General features: G+C 38.9%; 1 protein-coding gene across 1 annotated transcript in view; it reads left to right on the plus strand.

Moving 5' to 3' along the window:
- DNAAF9 (dynein axonemal assembly factor 9) overlaps positions 1-22,139 on the plus strand; it is a 75,583-nt gene that overhangs the window by 6,246 nt on the left and 47,198 nt on the right. The window contains 8 exon segments of the mRNA XM_086612024.1: positions 4,106-4,185; positions 10,882-11,001; positions 11,849-11,973; positions 15,567-15,663; positions 16,933-17,039; positions 19,478-19,555; positions 21,797-21,825; positions 21,827-21,891. Of these exon segments, the coding sequence (XP_086468150.1) occupies positions 4,106-4,185; positions 10,882-11,001; positions 11,849-11,973; positions 15,567-15,663; positions 16,933-17,039; positions 19,478-19,555; positions 21,797-21,825; positions 21,827-21,891 (701 nt within the window).

A 22,139-nucleotide genomic window follows, 5' to 3' on the forward strand; every position in this document is an offset into this window, starting at 1 on the left:
TTGTGCGGAGGTCGCTCTTCTTTGTTTCTGTTGGAAATTGTGTTACTGTGGTAAAATGAAAAGGAGTAAAAGTCAGTACCCTTGCTAGAGCACTTGCTTTGGAGGCGGGAACAGTCATGGAATTTTGTTCCCAGGACAGTTTCTTTGTTTTTGTCAGATGACTGTTTAACACGAAATGCAAGAAAATGCCGTTTTTTTCCTGTGACTTTATGCACAGTTCAGCCTGCATTGTTTAAAAGCATGTAGTAAGAATTCTAATTATTCTCTTCACTATTTCTGAATAAAGTCTTTCTTCAGACACAGAAGTCTTCTGTTTTTACTGTCAGCCTTTGAATGTAATGATTTATACACACTTGAAATGATGTTGAAAATATTCCTGTGAAGAAGCTTTTTCAAACATTTCTTTCATAGAAACCCCTTCTGAAAATGAGGCAAGGAAAAATTTTCTGCTGGAGACTGTTTAATATTAAGATTGAAATAAACATCTTTATGGTCATACTTCTTACTAAATAATGAACATATGATTTGTCCTACACTTTTTCCTTTTATGTCAGGACTGTCTCCTGAAGGAAATGTAGCACTGACATGGAACTTTGCTTGGCAGAAATTTCTTAGCAGCTTAAATGAGAACTTTACGTGTTTTTTTAAGGGATGCACAAAGGTTATAATTTCTGTGAAAGATACTGGAAGTAATTCTAGGAGAGTAAAATTCCGAACCTTAAATCAAAACTTAAGGAGGGAAATGCCCAACTCAGAACAAACATGCAAGTACTTTCCTCCCCTCATTTCTCTTCCTCTTTTCCCACTGCCACAGTTTACTCTAACAGACCAGAAAATACTTTCATGGAGCTCAAGAAGACACAAACCTTGTGTATTTTGCTTTGCTCTGCTCTTGTCTCGTTTCGCAGGCTTATAACAGTAGTTTTTAAATTATAAACATACTGCATCATCAAAGCTGTTAGTGTGAAATTAAAATTTAAAGACCTTAGGAATAACTTAACTTGTCTCATATAATAATGTTTTTTAATAAATGGGAGTATCTTCCCCCACGAGTTTCGTACAAGGAGTTTCTGTACTTGTTCTTCATCAGATTTAGTTCTAACTGTTCCTTTAAACGTGATCACTAAAGGGGAAAAAAATTGATAGCAAAACCAAGGTATGTTTTCATGCTGTGTTTATAATGCATAAGAGGTTTTAAAAATATTTTGCAATCCAGAGAAACCTGTCTTTGGCTGAAGAATTACTTAAATTTGCCTTGAGAGTAAAAGTTGAATGCTAGTAGTAGAGGGATTTATGCATCTTGTTTCTGAGAGGAGTTTATTAAAAAGATTTACCTCTAGTGCCTTCAGATTGGAAGCGTAATCTTTTTTTTTGTTGACGGCTTCTTTTCTCACTCTGAGCAGGAAGATGCCTCCTCTGATATGGTAAATGTTTTAATAAAAGTCAGTTTGGAAGCTGCTTGTTGTGTCGCTGCAGAAGTCCTTGGGCTTGCTTTCTCACAGTCCTTTCAATCTGTCCTTCAGATGCTCTCGGGAAGCACGGATTTCTCTTAAAACAGTCCTTTGCAGATAGATTGAGAAATGTTTTTGTTTTCATGTGGGCTTTGTACATAAAGTCGCTTCCATTTCCTTGTGCTCTACAAAGGCTCTAGCAATTCTGCTCCCCTGCAGCTGGTCTTTAAAGAGATGTAGGCTTGTTTGCATGCTAACAAATGAAATAAGTCCAGTTTGTTGTACCCACAGTGAAGAGTCTAGACATTTTTTCTACTCATGGTCTTGTGGCATGGAAAGTATAAAAACACGAGCAGTGTGTGGCTTCCCATAGTGGATCATCTCTCACCTAGTCTGGAGTCCTGTTTCATGATGGGATGGAAATCTTCTAGAGTAAAATACAAAATCTTAAGATTGGATAGCTGTGAGATTCAGTTTTAGGCTAGGTTTTAAAAAACTAATAATGGGAAGTTGCTAAAATGTGCAGCATAAAGTTCACTGTTTCTTTCATGGACTTCATAACATCAGCTGCATGGGCAACAACATCTGAGAGTACCTGATTAGGTGTCTTTTTGCTGTCATCAGTGGCTTTAATTTCGGTTCCTGTATCTCAGGATGGATCAAAATATCTATTCATCCATACAGTGGACTGCAATACAGTGCCGTGTATAATAGGAATTGGAAAGTTTCACGAAAAAAAAGAATAATTGCGGGGTTCAAAACTCAAATTGGCAGCCTAAAATTGGGAGAATATAAAACTGGAGTGTTTCGCACTGATTTTGTACTTCCTATGGAAGTATCTTCAAATGTTGTGTGTCTTTGTTGTGGATGTTGGAATTGCACTTAGATTAGCTGTAACGTAAACCTTTCGTGTTCGTGCTGTCTTTCAGAGAAAGTAGAGCATAATAATTGTGGTATTACTGAAAAGATCTATTTGCTTTTTACTTGGCTTAAGTAACTCTGAAAATACAAATTCTTGGTTCTTTGAGCAGATCATAAATTTAGCTCTGCTGCAGTGTTGCTGTAAGAGACGTTTGTTTCCTAGAGCTGAACAGCTCGTTACGTAAACACGGTATGAACAAGAAAACACATTCAGTACTAATCAGCAGTGAAGTTTCTTGCCTTCTATCTGCATTAAAACAAGTTCACAAAATGTTGCCTCAAAGCACAAATTATGCTGCTCTCCGTGTGCCTATTGTAGCTGAATTTTTTGCCTGCCTTAAAGATGTATAATGGACAACCGAATTAAACTTTATATAATAATTCATTTTGATTATAAAAATCTTGGCAGGACTTGGTGTTGTTTTATTTCTTTTTAATGTAGATTATCAAAGATTGTACTTCGGGCTTCCAATTTTCCCTAACTGTTAATTTTAGGAAAAAATTAATGGTTTTAATACAGAAGTCATGAGAAAGGTAATGTGTGTCTTACAAAAATGATCTAGATATTTCTTTGGGTACAGAGAAGAGAAAGTTCCTGCATTTATGACTGGGAACCGTCTAGTATAAGCTCAGTTTGTTAATTTGTCTTGCAGAAAAAAAATCTTTCTCAAAAAGTGACTCTTCTGGAGTTCAGCTTTTGTTACATTAAATGAGAGTATTGGCTCTGTATTTTTGCGTTGTGGACTAAATAAAATCAGAGTAATGCCAGATGCGAAGAAGAACTGTACCACCTGAAGCTTAAACAATAAGAGAAACTCCTCTGGTCAGGAGCTGTCTATCAGTTCTGCATTTCTGCTTATGTATGTGCTTGTAATAATGACAGGGTGACCCATCTGAGTCTCTGTGATACTGGTAAGGAAAAGCATCCCTGGGACAGAGAGACTTTTTTACAAGGGTGTGTCGTGACAGGACAAGGGGCAATGGCTTTAAACTGAAAGAGGGGAGATTTCGATTACATCTAAGGAAGAATTTTTTCAATCTGAGGGTGGTGAGGCACTGGAACAGGTTGCCCAGAGTTGTGGCTGCCCCATCCCTGGAAGTGTTCAAGGCCAGGTTGGATGGGGCTTTGAGCAACCTGGTGTAGTGGAAGGTGTCCCTGCCCAAGGCAGGGTGGTTGGAACTGGATGATCTTGAAGGTCCCTTCCAACCCAAACCAGTCTATGATTCTATGATTCCATATTATGTAGTTACACAAGGTGGAAGTGGTTTGATGGTGCTGGAGGTGCTGAAACTCATCTTTTGCAAACTCCTCTTGAAGTGTAGGAGCTAGTGCAGTTCTTTCCCTTGTCACCTTTCTACCGGGGCATCAGCTGCCCCATGTTGCTTTGCTCTCTACTGCTCTGGAGGAGAAAGGATTGTTGAATTGGCTTGGAGAGAGGAAGCTTGAGCAGGAGTTTGCTAGAGGTTAGAGATTAACGGAGCACTTGGTTAGAAGGGATAATTAGGGGTTCTAGTCTTCTCTCAGGGCTATGTGCTTCCTCTTTTGGTGGATAAAAATAAATACTCTGGGGTTTGATATGAGGTCTAAATCTATTTCAAACAAAAAATACCTAAGTTGAAGTGTGTCTACTTAGTTTATATAATAAAGAAAAAAAACTAGGTCGGCTCTCAGGCTACCAAATTTGAGCACTTCAAAACACTGACCTTAAGGATGAATTCTCTTTCTTTTGCAGCTGCAGCCGCCTTCGAAACATTCAGAGTATCCTGACACAGAGCAGCAAATCTCAACCTGATGGAATCCTTTGCATTTTAGGTTAGTTTTGCTTCCCCCCCTTCCCCCCCCCCCCTTGTTCTCACTGTACTGATAAAGATACCATGAGTTTCAGAAAGATGAAGATCATCATCCTGGAGAAGAGAAGGCACCAGGGAGACCTTATTGTGACCTTTCAGTTCTTAAAGGGGGCTTGTAAGAAAGATGGGGACAAACTTTTTAGGAAGGCCTGTTGCAATAGGACAAGGGGCAATGGTTTTAAGCTAAAAGAGGGTAGAGTCAGACTAGAAATAAGAAAGAAATTTTATGCTGAGGGCGGTGAAACATTGGAAATGGTTGCCAAGAGAAGTTGTGGATGCCTCATCCCTGGCAGTGTCCGACGCCAGGTTAGATGGGTCTCTGAGCAACCTGGTCTAGTTGAACATGTCCCTGCTCATTGCAGGGGGGTTGGACTAGATGATGCCTTCCAACCAAAACCATTCTGTGATTCTATGATCTCTTTCCTAGCCCCAGCCCCAGCTGTTTTTCAGTGGATGGACACCTATCTGATTGTTACACTCTTTTATCCCTAAATGATTCTTAAGTCAGTTTACTCATTCCAGGCAAACTTGATACAATAGTAGCAATATCATCAGCTTTATGGGAAGCCTTATGAAAATTCAGTAACTGGAGGGAAGAGAGAATCTTTGTTAATGTCCAAATTGAAGGAAAGATGGAGATAATTTAATCCATATCTATTTGGAGTAAGCATTCAGCTGTCTAGGCAGTGTTTGCTTTCTAGCTGGTGCTTGGCATAAAAGCTCAAGGCTGAAGGCATCTGCATTGCAGCTGGTTTCTCTCTGGAGGCAGGGAAGTGGAAGGGATTAGAAGGTGCTGAGGTTAAGGGGATGGAGAAGAGCAGAGTAGCACCAAGGTTAGGGACCATGATATGCAGAGCTATGGAGAGGGTGGTGGCTGAGAACAGGCTTGATGGGGAAGGGGAAGAATAATTAGAAAACTGACAGAATTAATAAAACTTGAATTTAGGAGGAGGGAGGTCTTGCCTCAGGAGAAGTAATTCAAAATGCATTTAAAGAGTCGCATGAGAAACCCAAGAAGCAGTTCTGACTTAAATGGTGGTGTATAAACAGCATGTGGTTTCAGTGCTTTATTTCCTTTGGGATTGGGAGAAAAGAATGATACAAAACAAAGCTGCATGTGCAAGTATGCTGTAGGAAAGTAATAGTTTCTTTCCACTGCTTTAATATCATATCTGTATGTAACATTAACTCTTGTTTCTTCCTGTATCATTAGTGTTAAGGTACTAAAGGAAAAATTCAGGAATGATGATTGAAATTCCCTAGAGAATAAGATTAAGGAGTGATTATTTAAATAATGCATTACAGTTGAAGATGGAGAAATCTAATGTAGCCTTAAAGAAGCTATGTGTAGTAATGGGCTTGCATTAACAAATGGTACAACAGCATGTTTATTGTTTGGTTCTTTTTTTTATTTATGTTGCAAGAAAACCTCCTTTACTGATCTGCAGAAGAGTTGTAGATGTGTATACCCTAGTTCTCTTTTGGTCAATGCTAACTCTATAACTGACTCTTCCTATCCTACGTGCTCTAGAGTAAGAGTTTAAGAAGTCGTTGGCTAACCAGTAACTTTACAGGTAGAAGGTCTATGAGGTCACTGTGTCAACCTTCTAATGAAATTTAATTATACACGATAAAGTACTTGGGTTTTGCCTTTACTAGTCTAATTTCATAAAACATGAGAAGTGCCATCTCTTAATTCTTGCCATCGACACTGTAGTATTTCTTGACTATTGTTAAATCTGAAGCTGCAGTAAGTCCCAAGCGAAGAATAGTCACTCAAAACATCGTACAACTTTAGGGAAAACTTTACAGGCAAAAGGAATTGCTTTGTGATTTAATCCGCGGTGTAATGTGGAATATTTAAGTCCATGCACAGGACCATACCTCTTAATAAATCGGCATTTCTGTTACGGAAATATAGGAGGTGTGTTTTGTTATTAGGCTTGTGCTTTAGCCTAATCTCTTTCAGCACCCACAATGTGACTGTTGTTTTCTAATCTGACCTGCAGAATTTCTCACATAACTTCTGATTAAGCAGGCATGTCACTCTGTTAGAAATGCGTTAGATCTGTCTTCAGATACAAAGTTCAGGTGATAAAAAAATATGTAGTCCTACATTTTAAGTCCTGTTGACTTGTGTGGAAATCAGATCCTCTTATAACTATGTTTTTTTACAGTCAGTGCATGTTATATTTTGCTTGGTCATTTCTTTGATGACCTAGAGTTAGTGCCTTTCCCTCGCCCCAACTGTAATTTTACATACTGGGCTGTGAGATAAAACCCATATGAACTTTCATAGCTTCACTTCAAGTAGGTTAATATTTATAGTGAAATTAAAACTAGCATTGTAAGATTCCGAAGAGAGGGGAGACGTGACCAATTATTGATGCAATTATTTAAATGTAGTTACAGCTGGTTTTTTTTTAAAAGAATCCTGTCATCTTATCTTAAAGTGGTAGCATTCCTGAATTCTTTGCTGGGGAGAAAAGACATCACAACTGGAAGGAAACAGAAATTTGGAGGTTGGCACGTCAGATATCTTTAAAAAGCTGTGATGTGTCAGCTGGTATGTGGTGTTGTCAAAGTTGCTATGAAAACAGTATATCAAACTACTTAATTTAAACTTTTTTTGAACAGTGGTTTCTTGCATCTTGCCTTTCAACAGAGACTTTCAGCTCATGGTTAAGTTGATCTGATCTCTGAAGATGTGTATGTAGTTTCAGTAGGTTATATTTATAAATCTGTTCTAACTGTAGAGCAGACTGTTCCGCAGTTCAGCATAGCTAAGCTAAATTTTTACAGACCTCGATATTTACTTTTATCCTCCCTGAAGAGGATAGGAATACTTCAGAGGCTGTGCCAGTAAATCTTTATTTTACTTTGGTTTTTATATCCATCTTACACAGAACTCTTGCTCTTAGGATGTGGGAGAAACCTCATCAGCGTTTAGTTCAGTGGCCTGATTGTTCATCCCATTCCCTTTCCCAATGGAGACTATTGTCATGATTATTGTGCTACTTCTCTTAGATGACAGTTCCACAACTGGGTGATGGTTTTGGGCAGCTGTCTAAAGGTGGTCTGTCCGTTTTCTCCAGCCTCACCTTTCTGCTACCTTCCCAGTGTTCCTGGAGCTCGCATGGGTCTTCAGTGTTCAGGAGCAACTATTCTGTTCTTGGTACTCAAGAGTGTGTCAGAAATGCCTGGCTGGGACAAAGCAAGCAGGACTTTTTTTACCTGTAGGCTGTGTTTATGTCAGCTTAGCAACTGTGAAATTGCAGATATGAGAGAAGGCTGAGCTGAATACTTTTTGCAGCACAAAAGGGGAGTCTCAGCCTGCCCCTAGACTGCTCCTCTTCCCTTTCCTCTGTTTCCTCCCCACATGCATTTTGCACCTGTGCTGGTGGTTGGTTGATATCTTGCACCCAGTTCATCCTGCTGAGCAGACAGATTATTTTTTTCCACCCCTTCATATTTGGCCAGACTAGTTTTCTGCCAGTTTAGCAAACTGAATCAGCTTGTTGTGAGGTCCGATAAGCTCTGGCTGCAGAAGAAGAAGGAGCAGGAATGGCTCCATGGGCAGCAGTGAGCTGTTAGACTGAGTCATTGTCTAACTACACCCTTTTGATGAGTCTGGAACAGGCTGGGAGTTACTGAAGTCCCAGCTCAACTGGAGACAGGCGTGGGGGTTTCCTAATTAATAGCCTTTCCCATTGTTCTGTTGAGGACTCCTGATAGGCTTTCTGGAGGTATCTTATCTTCGACATTGTTCCATTTCCTGTTTATCTTCCGCTAACTATATATGTTCATTTAACCCCATATGTTTCTGTAGCATAATATTAAAGCCTCTGTATGAAAGCTCCTGTCTGTACTGGATACTAAAAACCCCCAAGGAACACAGAAACCACATATTCTGCAGAGTTAATGGTTTTCTAGTGAGCTAATACCTTCCCTGTTTGCCTATCGGCGCTCTGCAAGCAGTGTATTTGCCCATGTCCTCTATTGTAAGAGTTAAGCTCATCAGCTGCCCACCTTGTTAATATCATCTTTTTGTCTTCTCTTCCCCCTCCTTCTGTCAATAACTTAAAAAGCAGTGTTTGGTAGATAGCTTTGAAGATCTTCTCTGCTTCTTTATTTGTCTTTAAATTCCTTTCCAACCCAAACCACACTATGATTCTTAGATTGAAACCCGGAGAAGAGCTGGTGTGCCCAGATAAAACCGCAAACTCTTCTAGTGATGGTGACATCGTAACTTTTATGAGGATGGTTTCTCATTTTTGTGTGGCTCTTCCAGGTGTTACAATCATCAGTTCCTTTTTCTGCTTCACTAGGTGTTACTCTGTTAGCCTGTCCCTGAGCGCACCACCTTGGCTGTTTAGGCTTTGGAGACCCTGTCAATGAGCCTGGTGGGGAAAAGTGCAAATGCCGTGGCTGTTTTGGTCCATAGTTGAGGGTGTCTTGTTAGATTAACGTTTGATATGATGCGTCATGTTTGCTTGTGAAACACAAGTAATGCTGCTTGCAGAACAACTCATCTAACAACTTGCTGCTACTGAAAGGGACTGTCCTAACTCCTGCTTTGTGCCAGGGTGTTGTTCATCTGGTTGCCTTCAAAAGTTGCCTCAGTGAGGCAAGTGATCAGTAAAACAGATTATCTTCAGGACGTTGTGTGTGTTCTAGCTTCCTAAGGCTATGGCTGATTTCAAGGAGACTGATTAGGTTTTAAATGGAGTTCCCTAGAACAATGGGATGGTTGCTTCCTGGAAGAACAGCCTCCACACTTGATTTTCTCTAAAATCCCACCTAAAGATGGGGACTTTGGCACTAATATTAGTGTGTTGAGTCCCATTGAATTCTAGATTACATTGGTATGCATGCTTTCTTGGGGCTGGAAATGTAAATAAAATAAAGAGACAGTGTGTTCTCCGTCTCCTTCCTCTTGCGCCCTCTCTCTCTGAGTCCTCAGATCCAGGGCAGTCTGATTATGCAGAAAATTATTGGCACAGGAAAGACAGAACACTGCAGCAGGGGGGAAAAAATGAGTGGCTGGGTCTAAGCTTTCTTTAGCTGAGTCTTACGAATGCCATGACCTGAGTTACAGATTGACTGCTAAGGCTCTCGATAATTCCTTTGTCAAGGGATGCCTTCTAACACACAGAATTGTGACTTGTTTTAAAAAGAACATGCTCCAAGGATGTGTATGTATATGAATGGGAGAAAAATACTAGGAGCTAGATAGCAGAGGAGTGAGAACTCAAAGGTTGTGGCAGGAAAGATTTTTGAGGGCTGAGAAAGCTGGGGCAGGTGTGATGCAGCTTCCCCTTTTCCCAACACAGTTCAAGGAACACAACACTATAGTGTGTCATCGGTGCAAACAACCATGAAGCCATGAGCCAGGAGCAGTACTACAGAGGTTCATCGCTTCAGCACAATTTGCAGTGGTTGAATTTGCCTCATCTGTAGCCTTACAGCAGATACCCGATGCCTTGGAATACACGAGAGCTATCCAAAGGCCAGCTACTAAACAAACAGGGGAGTTTGTTAAGATGTGGGATTCAATAGCTGGATGCAGACATGGCATCTGGTTAGCACTTAAAAGCTGAAGCATAACGTAAAAAAAGGAGCATAATTAGGAGAACCTAGGGTTCATTCCAATTTTTGGTGAGTTCAGGTGACTCTTGAGTAGTTTGGTTTCCGATGCAGGTCCTGAAACCCAGACATCCAGGCTGTGTTATTACATTATCTGTGTACTGATCTCTCCTTTGGGCAGTGGTAACACATCCTGATTCGTTGGCCACCATCCAACTGTATCCCAATATAACTTGGCAGGAAAACTTGACGTTAGTGTTTATGAGAAATTTCATAGCCGTCAAGACTGGTGACCTCTGTCAAGTGTGGATGTCAAGGATGCTGCTTCATGCATAGTTTTACTTGTGGAGGAAACTTGAGTTATTACAGTAGAATTTGGAATTATGACTGTGATTGTCTTCCAGAGAGATGAAAATAATTACTAAATAAATCTGTGGCCTGTTTCTTTTCTTCTTGTACTTACCTTCTATCTCTTCGTACTCCAGATCTTCAGTTGTTTTATTTTCCCAAGGACCAGAAAAGACTTTCCTTGGAAGCTGTTTGAATAATGTATGTTTTATCAGAGTATCTTTTCATGATTTGATAGAAGTCCACACTGGCTTTCTCAGGGACTGCACTATAATACCGATAAGATAATGTTTAATCATGTATTCTAAAGCAGGAGATTTAGGTCACAGGATTAGTTCGTTAGGAAGCTTCAATCAAGAACATATTAATTGGAATGCATACTGCATACAGACAGACGTTTAAGTTTGAATTACCAGATAAAATTGAACTTTTGTTGGTGCAGATCACTGCAGAAAACTAGACTGATATACATTTTTTTTTTGAGCAATGCCTGTGGATTTAGGTCAAAAGTGGAATGTCAGCATGTGGCAATGAACTTGCAAAAAGTCCTTTTTCCCTACTCTGTTTTCCCAGTATGTTCAACAGACATAAGGGCCTACTGGCTCTATGAGGGAGTTGGGTTAATACCCTTGTTTTAAAGTTTTCTTATTAGATAAGAAAGCAAACTTTTTGGATGTACAATGTTAGGACTCACAACACTTCACGTACGGTTTTGCTTTTGCAGGAATAGATAGTCGATACAACGAAGGTTGCAGGGAACTGGCGAACTATCTGCTTTTTGGCTTGTATAATCAGAGTAACAATGATTTTGAAAGAACTGGGTTTCCTGAAGAAGTTCTTGATGGTGAGTAACATACTCAACACTTTTACCTATTCTTCAGTCTTTCTGGAGGGAGGGTGAGCCAGAAAAAGGGCATACCTCAAAAAAAAAAAAAAAAAGTCAGTAAATCTCTAATTGTGTATGTACACCTGAAAAACTGTTCTTAAAGTGCTGCTGAAGAACTCTTGTTTTTAAACATGTCCCCCATCCATGAGTTCCCTCAAGTGTTCTAAACTGAGACAAATACAGCCCATTATGAGAAGTCCTAGTACATCATGGTATGTATGTACATGTGCTATCAGTGATTGTGTGATCAGACCTCTGGAGTTCTGAAATGCTTGAGCTCTTCTTCACTTTAGCATATTAACTCACTTTTGTAATATTTGAAAGATGGCCAGTCACCATGATCATAGATTATTATCCCCTTGTTGCATGAAACTTTGGATACCTACCCCCTAGGCTGTAGCACTAGATTTTTTTTGTTGAACCAACCTCCTGATGTAATATCAGGCAAGAGCAACTATAGTTTACAGTTTTAAGTGCTCTGTAAGGACTCATCGCCGACACTCTTGGCTTTTCAAAGGACAGGCTGATGCAAGTTCTGTGCAAGACTTTGGAATAAACCCACAATTGTTGGGAACAGTGAGAAGTACTGTTGTACTTGGAACTGTATGTGGCTGCCAACTGTTTCTTTTTAAAGAATTGGGCAATGATTAGGTATTCGAATAGTTAAACAATTTTCTTTTAATGAGGTACATTATAGGGAAAGTGTTTTCTGTTCAGTTTCTGTGGGTGGTTTTTTTTGTGCCTGTATAATTCTTCTGTGTATGGAGTCTTGATGCTGGAATAATATTTGTTCTGCTTGTTGCAGATATTATCATATTAATAAAACCTGACAGTGTCCATCTGTACTGTAACCCTGTGAATTATAATCATCTTTTGCCATATGTGGCATACTGGAGAAACTTGCATTTTCACTGTCTGACTGAAAATGAGGTAAGTGTAAAATGAACACAGACGAGAACTGCTAATGAACTTACTAATGAACTGATATTCAAAGTGAAACTTTTTTACATTCCTTTTGGAAGTCTTTTTTCTCTTTCATGTACAGCAGAGGAGTGATCTGCTATATACATGAGTATTAATCATTTTGCTAACGTGTGCAAGAAGAATATGTTTTTAATATTTGGTGTTTTTTTGGAGCATGAAGACAGACTGCTTCTCTCTTCCACTAATTACTAGTGCTTTGGCATGAGTCAATGATCTTTTAATGAGGAAAAACATGTGGGTTGTGAGAAATGCAGAATCTGAATCAAGCACCACAGTCAATACAGATTTCCAGTGATAGCCCTATTTGTTACCATAGCAGTGTATTAATGCATTGTTTGCCAGTAGTTTTAGAATATTAGAAAAGATTGGCTTAGTAAGCCATTTAAAATCAATGAATTTTATTATGTATTTTCATTTTAACTTTCAACCCTTCCTTTCAAGAGCTATGAACCTCACTAAGGAAAAAAGCTGAGTTTTGTCACTCACTTTCATTGAACTGTGGTTACTAGATGTAAGTTTCATCTTGCATTTAAAAATCAGGGTATTCTTAGAAAAGCTGTGTTTATCACAGTGAAGTACTGTTAGAGGGGTAAAAAATGAAAATATCGTTTGTTTAGGTGTAGAATAAGAACCTCTTTATTCCAGTGGAGACTGGAAATGCTTCATCCTAAATGCCACCATGGGAAGCTTCCCTCTGCCCCTGCAGTTCTGCGTAGTTCCTTTCCTAAATTAGAATTATACTGAAATCTGAAGGAAGTGAGTTAGGAGCTTGTGATGCCAATGGGAGAAGCTGGTGGAAGAAGGAATGGGAGGGTCAGGGAGAGAAACCTTTGTTCTCTTGTTTCCTGCTTGAAAGAGATTTAGCTTATGATAGATTGATTGTGTTTTTATGTGACTGTTTGATAGTTTAGATCACAGAATTATGAAATAATTTGGGTTAGAAGAGACCTCTGGAGATCATCTTGTCCAACCTCCTGCTTCAGGTGGAGTTAGTGATGAGATCAGACTAGGTTACTCGAGTTTTTTTTTTGCAGTTGGATGTTGAAAGCGTCCAAGGGTGGTGAACTTCTGTTGGCTATCTGCTCCATTACCTGACTGTCCTAATAGTGAAAAAGTGTTTACTTTTACCCAATCTGAACCTCTCTTGTTTTAAATCCTGCTCTTTGTCATGCATCCTGCCACTGCAGACCACTGTGAAGAGCGTGGCTTCACCATCTCAGTAACATTTTGTGGGTGTTGAAAGGCTCTATCAGGTCCAGCCATTACCTCCTCTAGGCTGAACTAGCGTGGATCTCCTTGTAGAGCAACCATTCCAACTCCCTGATTGTCGTCATGGTCCTCCTCTGAACTTGCTCCAGTTTGTCAATGTCTTTCTTCTACGTGGGTCCCAAAATGGGATGCTGTGTTCTAGATACAGACCCATGAGTGCTGCAGAGAGGGGGTAATTACTTCTTGTCAAGATGTAAGCAGCTGAGCTACAGGTTAAAGCATGCTGTAGCAAAGTCTAAAGCCTGGCTTCGTAAGGTGTTGCTGTTGCCAAAATCTCTCCTGAAAGGGCAGATCTGAAGCATGACAGTGGTAAAACACATGCATTTTGGAGTCAAGACTGGAGTAGTTCTTAACACACTATTGCTAGCACAACTGCCAGCTCGGCTGTTGAATTTTAAGCTGCATCTGCTTATTGGCTTTGGTATGATTTATCGTGGTAAGTAGGAACCTTAATCATACGGTACTGGCTTGAAATAGTAGTGTGACTAGAAAGGTAAACCATGCGCCTTGCTTCTTGTGGAAATTAATGGAAAAGTTTGATTTCTGAAGTGGAAAATACAAGGTTTTCTTCATTGCTCTTTCTTGTGAATGAGCTGAGCGATGCACTTCCAGTCATATTTCTGATGTATACGAATTGCCAGTTTCCTAGATTACTCCTGAAAGAGAAGCCAAAAAACGTTGCTGTGTCAGGCTTTAAGTGCATCCTGTTTACAGGACGATTGCCTGTAGTGGCTTTTAAGCATTTTTTTTTCCCAGTGATAGAAATAACTTCTGCTTTTCTAAAAATGAAATAAAAAAAGCTCAAGAGCTTTAGAAGTAAAGCAAGCAATGCCGTACCTGGCTCTGTGCAGCTCTTGATGAATCTGGCAAAACCTGTAGCCTCTCCTTCCTCTCCTTGCCTTTAACTAGACCATAGGAATGTATGTGAATATCCTGATTATCAGAAGAAAAAAATATTGTTAAAGAATGCCCATTTTCAAAACGGACAAATAAGATACAGTATGTGTCGAATTTCAATACTTTATAAGCTCTCTGAATGTCATGACGGTACTGTTTATGGAACGGGCTGTATTTAGACCTGCAATAGCAAATAGTGAGCAAGCCTTTTAGCACCCTGCCAACAAAAAAGTTCTTATTCTAATGGCATTTTAAGTCTTGAGAAACTGGCAGTTGTTTGGGGCTTGGCTTTGAACTGAAACTTTGATCTGCTTCCTGGGATTGAAGAAAGAACACATCATGGAGGAACTTAAATTCAGGCTTGTCTTAAAAGAACTTGTTTTTAAAATAAATTTTATGGATGTGCCCTGGAGCTTGCAAGAGTTATATTTAGAAAGTTCATAATCATGTATGATTTTACCTTGATATTAAGTTCAGAGCACTGTATATTAAAAAAAATACGGACTAAACACCATTGCCTTCTATCTTGCTCCAGAAAGCAAGTGATTCTTGAAGTACCCAGCGGTGCTAGGCCTGTTGATTTCAGACTTGCTTCTAAACCGTGCCTTTTCAGATAAAAATCAGAGGACATCTTTAGTTTTTTTCTTCTTTTACAAAAGTGACTTTTGTGTGATCTGTCTCGTCAGTCTGGTTTTTATGCTTTTCTGAGCCATAAGTATGATATTTGTTCTTCACTCCTGCTCTTTGATCTACTGAAGTCTTCAGACGACTTCAGTCTGCTGAAGTCATGCATAGTTTTGCATGATGGTGTCTCCTCCTCTTTCCTCCTCCTTTTCCCACATATACCTCTCCCTCACACAGCATTTTGTTCTCATTGCTTGTTCTGTGACTTTAGGCATATCTTGTCAGGTGGCTTTCCTGGCTTAGTGTTGTTCAGCTGGTAGTATATTATTTTTTTTTTCCTCAGTGGCAAAAATCGTGACACGTCCATTGATATTCTCAAATATCTTTTATTGTTTAAAAATTGTCCAGAATCTAGTAGATGATGTGGAAAGACTTCACTGAAAGCTGAAGATAAAGTATATGATTATGCCTTCGTATACCTTATTAAACCTTGCTCTGAAGTTCAATTTTTAAAGAACGCTTTCCATTGGCTTAAATACTTCACTGCCATGATGGAGTTTCCAAAAAATAGAGACTATATAGAGACTGAAGAGGTTCTTTAGCTTCTAGAAGCTGTAGGTGATATTTTAGTGGATTGCATGACACTTGCTATCGAACTGAAACAGTAGAATATATATTCTCTGTAGTGCAAAACTGAAAATCAAATTAGACATGCCTAATCAGATTTTACTTTAAATGACTTCTTTCAGTATGAAGATGAAGAAGCTGCAGAGGAGTTCAAAATTTCCAGCTTTGTAGACATGGTTCGAGATTGCAGTCGCATTGGTATTCCATACAGCTGCCAAGGTGGGTTAGCTTATTTTATGCTTATAACATAAGTGTTTTGCAGCATGCAAGTCATGCAGTTCAGGGAATGAAGATTTCCTTCCCTTTGGTAAGAAACAAGGATGCATGTCAATAGTTTCCTTTTAGCCTCTTTTTGCTTAAGAGTTGGATTTCTTTCTGAAAAATGTAAGCCCTTAAACTTCATCTGAAGAGTGAACGCTCACAGCGTGTGGCAAAGGAGTAATTTGCATTCAGAGGAGTGTGTTCTGCCGCTACAGAAGTTCTCTGTTCAGATGAGAGCTCCAGATAAATACTTCTTTATGTAAGGAAAGAATAAACATTTCGTTACGCAAGTTTCCTTTTTTTAGCATTGAAAAAAACCTGGACTGCATGACTTCCTGTTATGATCTGTAGCCAGCCTTGCAGCCTGAGCACTGTAATCTTACATCGTTCAGAAAAGTGCACTTTCCAGTATCCCCAGCAGCAAGTAATGCAAAAGCAATGCAGTGCACGTACCTGAGTGTGTGGGTTTTTTGATCTATAGCACAGTAGGTGAGAGGCAAACCAACAAAAAATTGCTTGCTGTTTTTGAGCCATGTAAGTTCAAACCAAGCTAATTGATTTGTTGTTTTCTTTTTTTTTTTTTTTTTTTTTTTATTCTCTAATTCTTTGTTGCTTCTCTTGAGGAAAGGGTGATGTGCTCTAACTGCCTGGAAGATCATTAATGGGTCAGGGCATGGGGGAGGCTGATGGTTCTTTGTTAGGAAGTATCTAAGGAAGGTGTGTAGCTTAAGGATCATAATCACACTTCAGATGGCTTATAGCTTCACTGATCAGTACCAGGCTGAATAGTCTTCCTCTCTACCGACTTAAAATCCTCATCAATATGGGGGTGATGTTGACAGTATTTTACTTAAGGCCAAATATTTGAAGAAATGGGAGTAAGCAAAGCTCCTTGTTTGTTATCTTGACTTTTAATGCGCACAGTTTTGCTTGTGGTCTTGGAATGACACTTGCAAGGAGACATCTTTACTAGACTGATAGTTGGAAAAAAGGAAAGAAATTTTGTGTTGAGAGAAAGAGAATTTTGTGTTGAGTGTTGAGAGAAAGGAGTTTCCAGAAGCTACAGTCTTCAAAAAAAAATATTTTTCAATTACAGATTTTAAGTTGTTCAAAGACAGGATAATTGAGATCCTTTATTAGACTCTCACAACAACCCTTAAGATCTTGCAGAAAGTTAAACTGCCAGTATTTGTTAGAGAATGTTCCTGAGAAATGTTTCTTTTGCAGGTCATCTACAGATTTTTGATATGTTCATTGTTGAAAAGTGGCCAATAGTGCAGGCTTTCGCACTGGAAGGAATTGGGGGCGATGGCTTCTTTACAATGAAATACGAAGTGAGTAGTTGACATTTCTCATTTTTTTCCATTTCCATTCTGAAGCAGAAATTGAATCATGGAATTGTTTCAGTTGGGAAGTACCTTTTGAAATCATCTAGTCCTGACTCACTGCTCAAAGGAAGCCAACTTCTAAGTTAGATCAAATTTTTCAGGATCTTATCAAGCTGAGTTTTGAATGTGGAATGATGGAGATGCCACAGTCTCGCTGAGAGACTGTTGTGAGCTACACAGCACTGTGTCTTGGATAAATGAGAATTGTTTGATTCTCCTCCCAGCCCCTGCTGTGAATTAGAACTTTTTTCGTTATCTTTCTAGCTCCTCCTCTACCAGTAACAGAAAGCACTTTTATTTAGCTCTGCTAGATGGGTATAATCTTCAAGAGCAGTGCAAGAGAAGCTGGCCAGTGACAGATGTCTTGAAATTAACTGAGAAAATAAGAGAGGCTATTTCTTGGGTCACTGCTTTTGACACAAGAAATACATCTACTTTTCTCACAAACATTATATGTTCTTGGGTCATCATAGCCTGCTGAATAGGGCAACAGTCAAGATTTTAACGAAGTTCCTAGTTTAATAATGATTATCTGTTCCACTGTGAACTGCTTGTGTCATTTGATTGCCTATTTATTAAATATACTCTTACAGCGTTTTCAGAGGACAGCTTTGTATTTATGTACTTGTTGGAAGCGTCTTTTATTTCATTTTCTTGGACCTCTGCCACAGAAATGCAGATGTGCTATTTTTCTTGTCACTCTTCCATTCTACAGCCACAATGTTCTTTGTCTGACTTCAGACAACTGGAAAAAACCCAAGAAATTAATAGTACCATTGTTAAAATCTCATCACATGTAGTACTGTACATGCTTGTTCCAAAATCGATTACGTGAGTTCAGTTGTGCCTGAGCACTGTACTCCTTTCTTTATTCCGTCACTAGTACTGTGATCATCTTGTTGTGTGAACGTGTCAAAACCATGAAACACCAAGTGCAAATAGGTGAGAATCCTTGTGGAGGTCTGCCTAAGTATTGGTAGCCCTTCTTGATGTCTGAAATCAGTCAAGGAAAACTTGACTGTGAATTCAGGAGTCGTCTGGGTCTTTAATTACCTTTGCCAGTCCGTCTCCAAAATCCATTGTGGCTTTGAGAAGACGCGTAGGCACAGCGTGGCGATGACTAAAGGCAGAGCCTCTCCTGTTTCACTGTGGGAGTCGGTACTGTCTTTACAGCGCTCTTGCAGGCTTAAAAAGGAGCACTGAAAATTGTCCGTGTCTGTTTTTAAGAGAGTGTTAGCTCTGGTGGTTCAGTCAGTTCCAGCTTTTCTTCCTCCTTAAAGTCATAAGGGGATTTCAAGTGGGAAGTGGCATTCTTAACTTTTTACGTAACTGTTTGTGAGTGGTTATCTGTTAGGCAGCTGCTGTATGTCACAGATGGGGAGGAAGAAACAGTCTATGGGAGGAAGTACATTTGGGATCACTGTAAATGGTCTATAAATGAATGTGCCGTTACTAAAAGGGAGTGTTCCTGGTGCATTTTTTAGCTTCTCAAACTGACTGCTGTGCATTCTATGCTGTTAGGTTTGAGGACAATCTCATGATGATCACTTATGAATGGTTTTTTTCGGCGTTTTAAGGGCAGTTGCTGTTTTACTACAGAAGTCATAGTTGCTCAAGGTGCTGTAATCCAGAGAATTTACTGTACCGATAGGTTTATGGAAGTGATGTCTGGGACATCATTATTGCCATGTATCATAACATTATTGCCATGTACACGAGTAACTGGAATAACTGTAAAGCAGTGGTTTAAGAAAATTCCAGTCGGTGTTGCATTTTTAATGAAGTGGGTGATAGGGAACTCTGTAAACGTAGAAATTATTCAGACACAAGTGTCCCTTGTGTCCCAGAAGTGTCCTCAGAATATAATTTTGAATAGTGTACTCATATGCATCATCTTACTACTTGGAACTACTTGCTAGCTGCCATGCTAAACTAGCTTTGCCTAATTTGCATTACACTTCCAGCAAGAATTGTCTGGTGTGTAGGACGAGTAACCTTGGAATCGTCTTCTTGTCTGTCTTGTCTCAGAAACTGATTCTTTCGCTTTTGGTTGCACCAGCTAACTGTTCTTTGCTGTTTACTTGGTTTGAAAAACGTAGTGAAATGATTTGTTTGAAAGATGCAAGCAAAACTTTGCATGTACTTTAAACCCTCACTTAAGGAGATGAGTCTCTGAAGCATCCTGAACACATCTGGTCAATTCTTTTGTAACCAGTAGTGTAAAAATATTGAAATAAATATTGTATAAACTCTGAATTCAGAGTTAAGGAGGACTGTTGGACTGGGCCCAGTGTGCCTCAAGTCTGTTTTAATGCAGCTTAAGCCTGAATCTGTGCCATTCGTCATAGCCTGTTTCACAGAAACGTATTTAAAATATTTTTCAGCTAATGGATGTCAGTGTTGATTTGTGGAAGACATACAGTAAAATGGATCCTGTTTCCTTGGAGGACTTGCTGTTTGAGGTAATGTGGGTGAAATAATCTGAATCAACTTCCAGTCTGTTAGTGTAGCTGCAGAAAAAAATTGTTCTTATTTTGTTCGTTCAATAGCGCTTATGTACTTAATCGACTACTCACAGAGTCTCTTTTCCTTTCTTCAAATCTACCACAGAGTCTGCCAAACTTTAAAATAGCTTGCCTTGAATTCCTTGGATTTCTTAATTTGCTTGAAATTCTCCTAACAGTTTCTCTGAATGGTGTGACTATTCTTCAGGTCACAGGACTATGTACAAAGTACAGAAAGTTGGTATGTTTGTGTGTGTTAATCCTCCTTTTGCAGCAAGGGGGGGCTGGAAATAAAATCCACTTTAACATACCAGCCATTATTCCAGGAAAAAACACTTTCGGGATGGCTTTGTTACTACTTTAAGTGGGTAACAGTGACACACAGTGGCGGCCCTGATGCTTTGTGAAATACAGACACACAGTGTAAAGTTATTCCTTGTTTTAATGCGATGGTCTGATCTCAGTGCTAGAGAAGAAAGCAATGTATAAGTATTAGTATATATTATTTGTTGTTAATTTTTTATCAGCTTCTAGCTTGGCAGCAGATAAACTTGTAATATGTAGCAAGTTCAGCAGTAAGTATCCTTTATTAATAAAATATTGGTAGTTCACACCAATTTGGTTGTTTAATCAACTGCTGGAATGAAAATTAAAATGTCATGCAGTTTACAAGGCTGCCCATTTAAATAGTCACTCTCTGATACTTCACTTCCCTCTTTCTGTGGAGGTGAGATAGATGTTTGGGACTCTTCTTGTACCTGGTAAATCTACCCTGAAACAGAGTTGTTCATTTTATTTTGAAGCTTTAGACCTGGAAGTTGTTGTTAAATTGACTATTTGAAGTAAATTTAAATTGACAGTAAATTTCTCTGAAAAAAAAATTAATGAATGGGTTTTTCCTACAACTCTGGTTTCATAAAAATTGTTGATTTAAAAATGACTGATTTTCTCAGTGAGGATGCAGTTGAATGGTCTTAAAGAGCGTTTGACATTGTTATATGTTTATACTTTTTGTTAACACAGCTTCGATTTCAACAAGTTCTGATTTGAACTTTACTTGGGATTTAACAGAACGTTTCTGTCCAATATGGCATGTTCCAAAACACTGACAAAAGCATTTTTTAGTTTTTAGCTTGTATGAAAAGCTTATTTGAGACTGGAATATTCCTCAACATAGTTTCTCCCTCTGTGTAAACCTTCATTTTAAACATCTAATATAGGGTTATTATTGTTTTGGAAGGCTTGTAAGATTTCATCAACATTTGCGCTCTAGATTTCATTCATTGCTGCATTAATGAAGTGGCTGAAGTAAAATACTGTGTAATACTTACACTACTGCTAAAATCATAGTTCTGGTTTTGCCCATTACATATATCTGAAAAACGACACTTTCTAAAATCAGGATGTCTCTCATCATCCACGTTAGTACATGACAAGTAACTGAAAGTAATCTTGAGAGCATTTTAAAATTACCTGGTTCTGTAAGGCTCCTGCTTTATCAGCATGACACACTCTTTACTTTTTATTGATTCTCTTTTTTTGTTGTTGTTGTTGGGTTTTTTTATTAATTTGAATGCAACACTTACCTGTAGACATCTTCCTTTTTATTCTGCTTGAGTGGTGTTACTGATATTTCTTTTTCCACTTAACCCATTTTTTTTTTTTTACAAATGCAGATAAAGTAATGAATATCTGCCCCTTGCATATCATGAGCTTCTCAAATTTCCCACCCTGTTCCTCATTTTCTGTCCGTAAGCTTACTTAACGTCAGATACAAATTACTGCAGAACCATATACAGATTTTAAAACTGAGCATTGAATCGAAGTGTTTCATTTGGAAGGCTTAGGGGAAACATGGGGTCTGAGTTATATCTCAAACCAGTGTACTTCCTTAGGTTGAAAACAGATAGTGCAGGGCTCTGGTCCTTTTCTCTCTCCTGCCTCTTCTCTGAAAAAAAAAACCCCAACAACCCCAAAAAACCACACTCCCCTAAAATCCAGCAGAAAGTCCTAATCTTTAAAAGGTGTTTATTTTCTTGTACTTAATTGTTTGATTGGGCAGGCTGTATTCTATACTGCATAATGAAATGTAATCTATATTGTTCTAAAATAATTTGGATTCATTCAGTACCATCTGTGACTTCCTTCTTCTGGTATAATGCTTGCCTTACTAAGTAATGTTGAATATTTTTCTTCTAGGATTTGATGATTTTTGAACACCAGTGGACCACTTTTTGTTAATTTTGATACTGAAATTCCCTTCATTCTGGAACTATCAGAATCTCAGGCGGGGGGAGGTATGACTGCTTAAGTAACCCTTGGAAATGCTACTGCCATCCATGCAGAAGTAATAAGTATTCAGCATTGTTTTGTTTTGTTTTCCTTTTTTTTTCCCTCATTACCCCATCTCACCTTTCATCAAGAGTAGAAACCTTTTGTTTTTTGAAGTTCACCACCCACCTTACCTATCCATGGTATGATGGCTTGGTGTAATTCAGTTGAATGTTGTTCACTGATAATTGAACTGAGTTGATTTATGTCT

Source organism: Tauraco erythrolophus, chromosome 5, assembly GCF_009769465.1.
Source record: "Tauraco erythrolophus isolate bTauEry1 chromosome 5, bTauEry1.pri, whole genome shotgun sequence".
Classification (NCBI taxonomy): Eukaryota; Metazoa; Chordata; class Aves; order Musophagiformes; family Musophagidae; genus Tauraco; species Tauraco erythrolophus.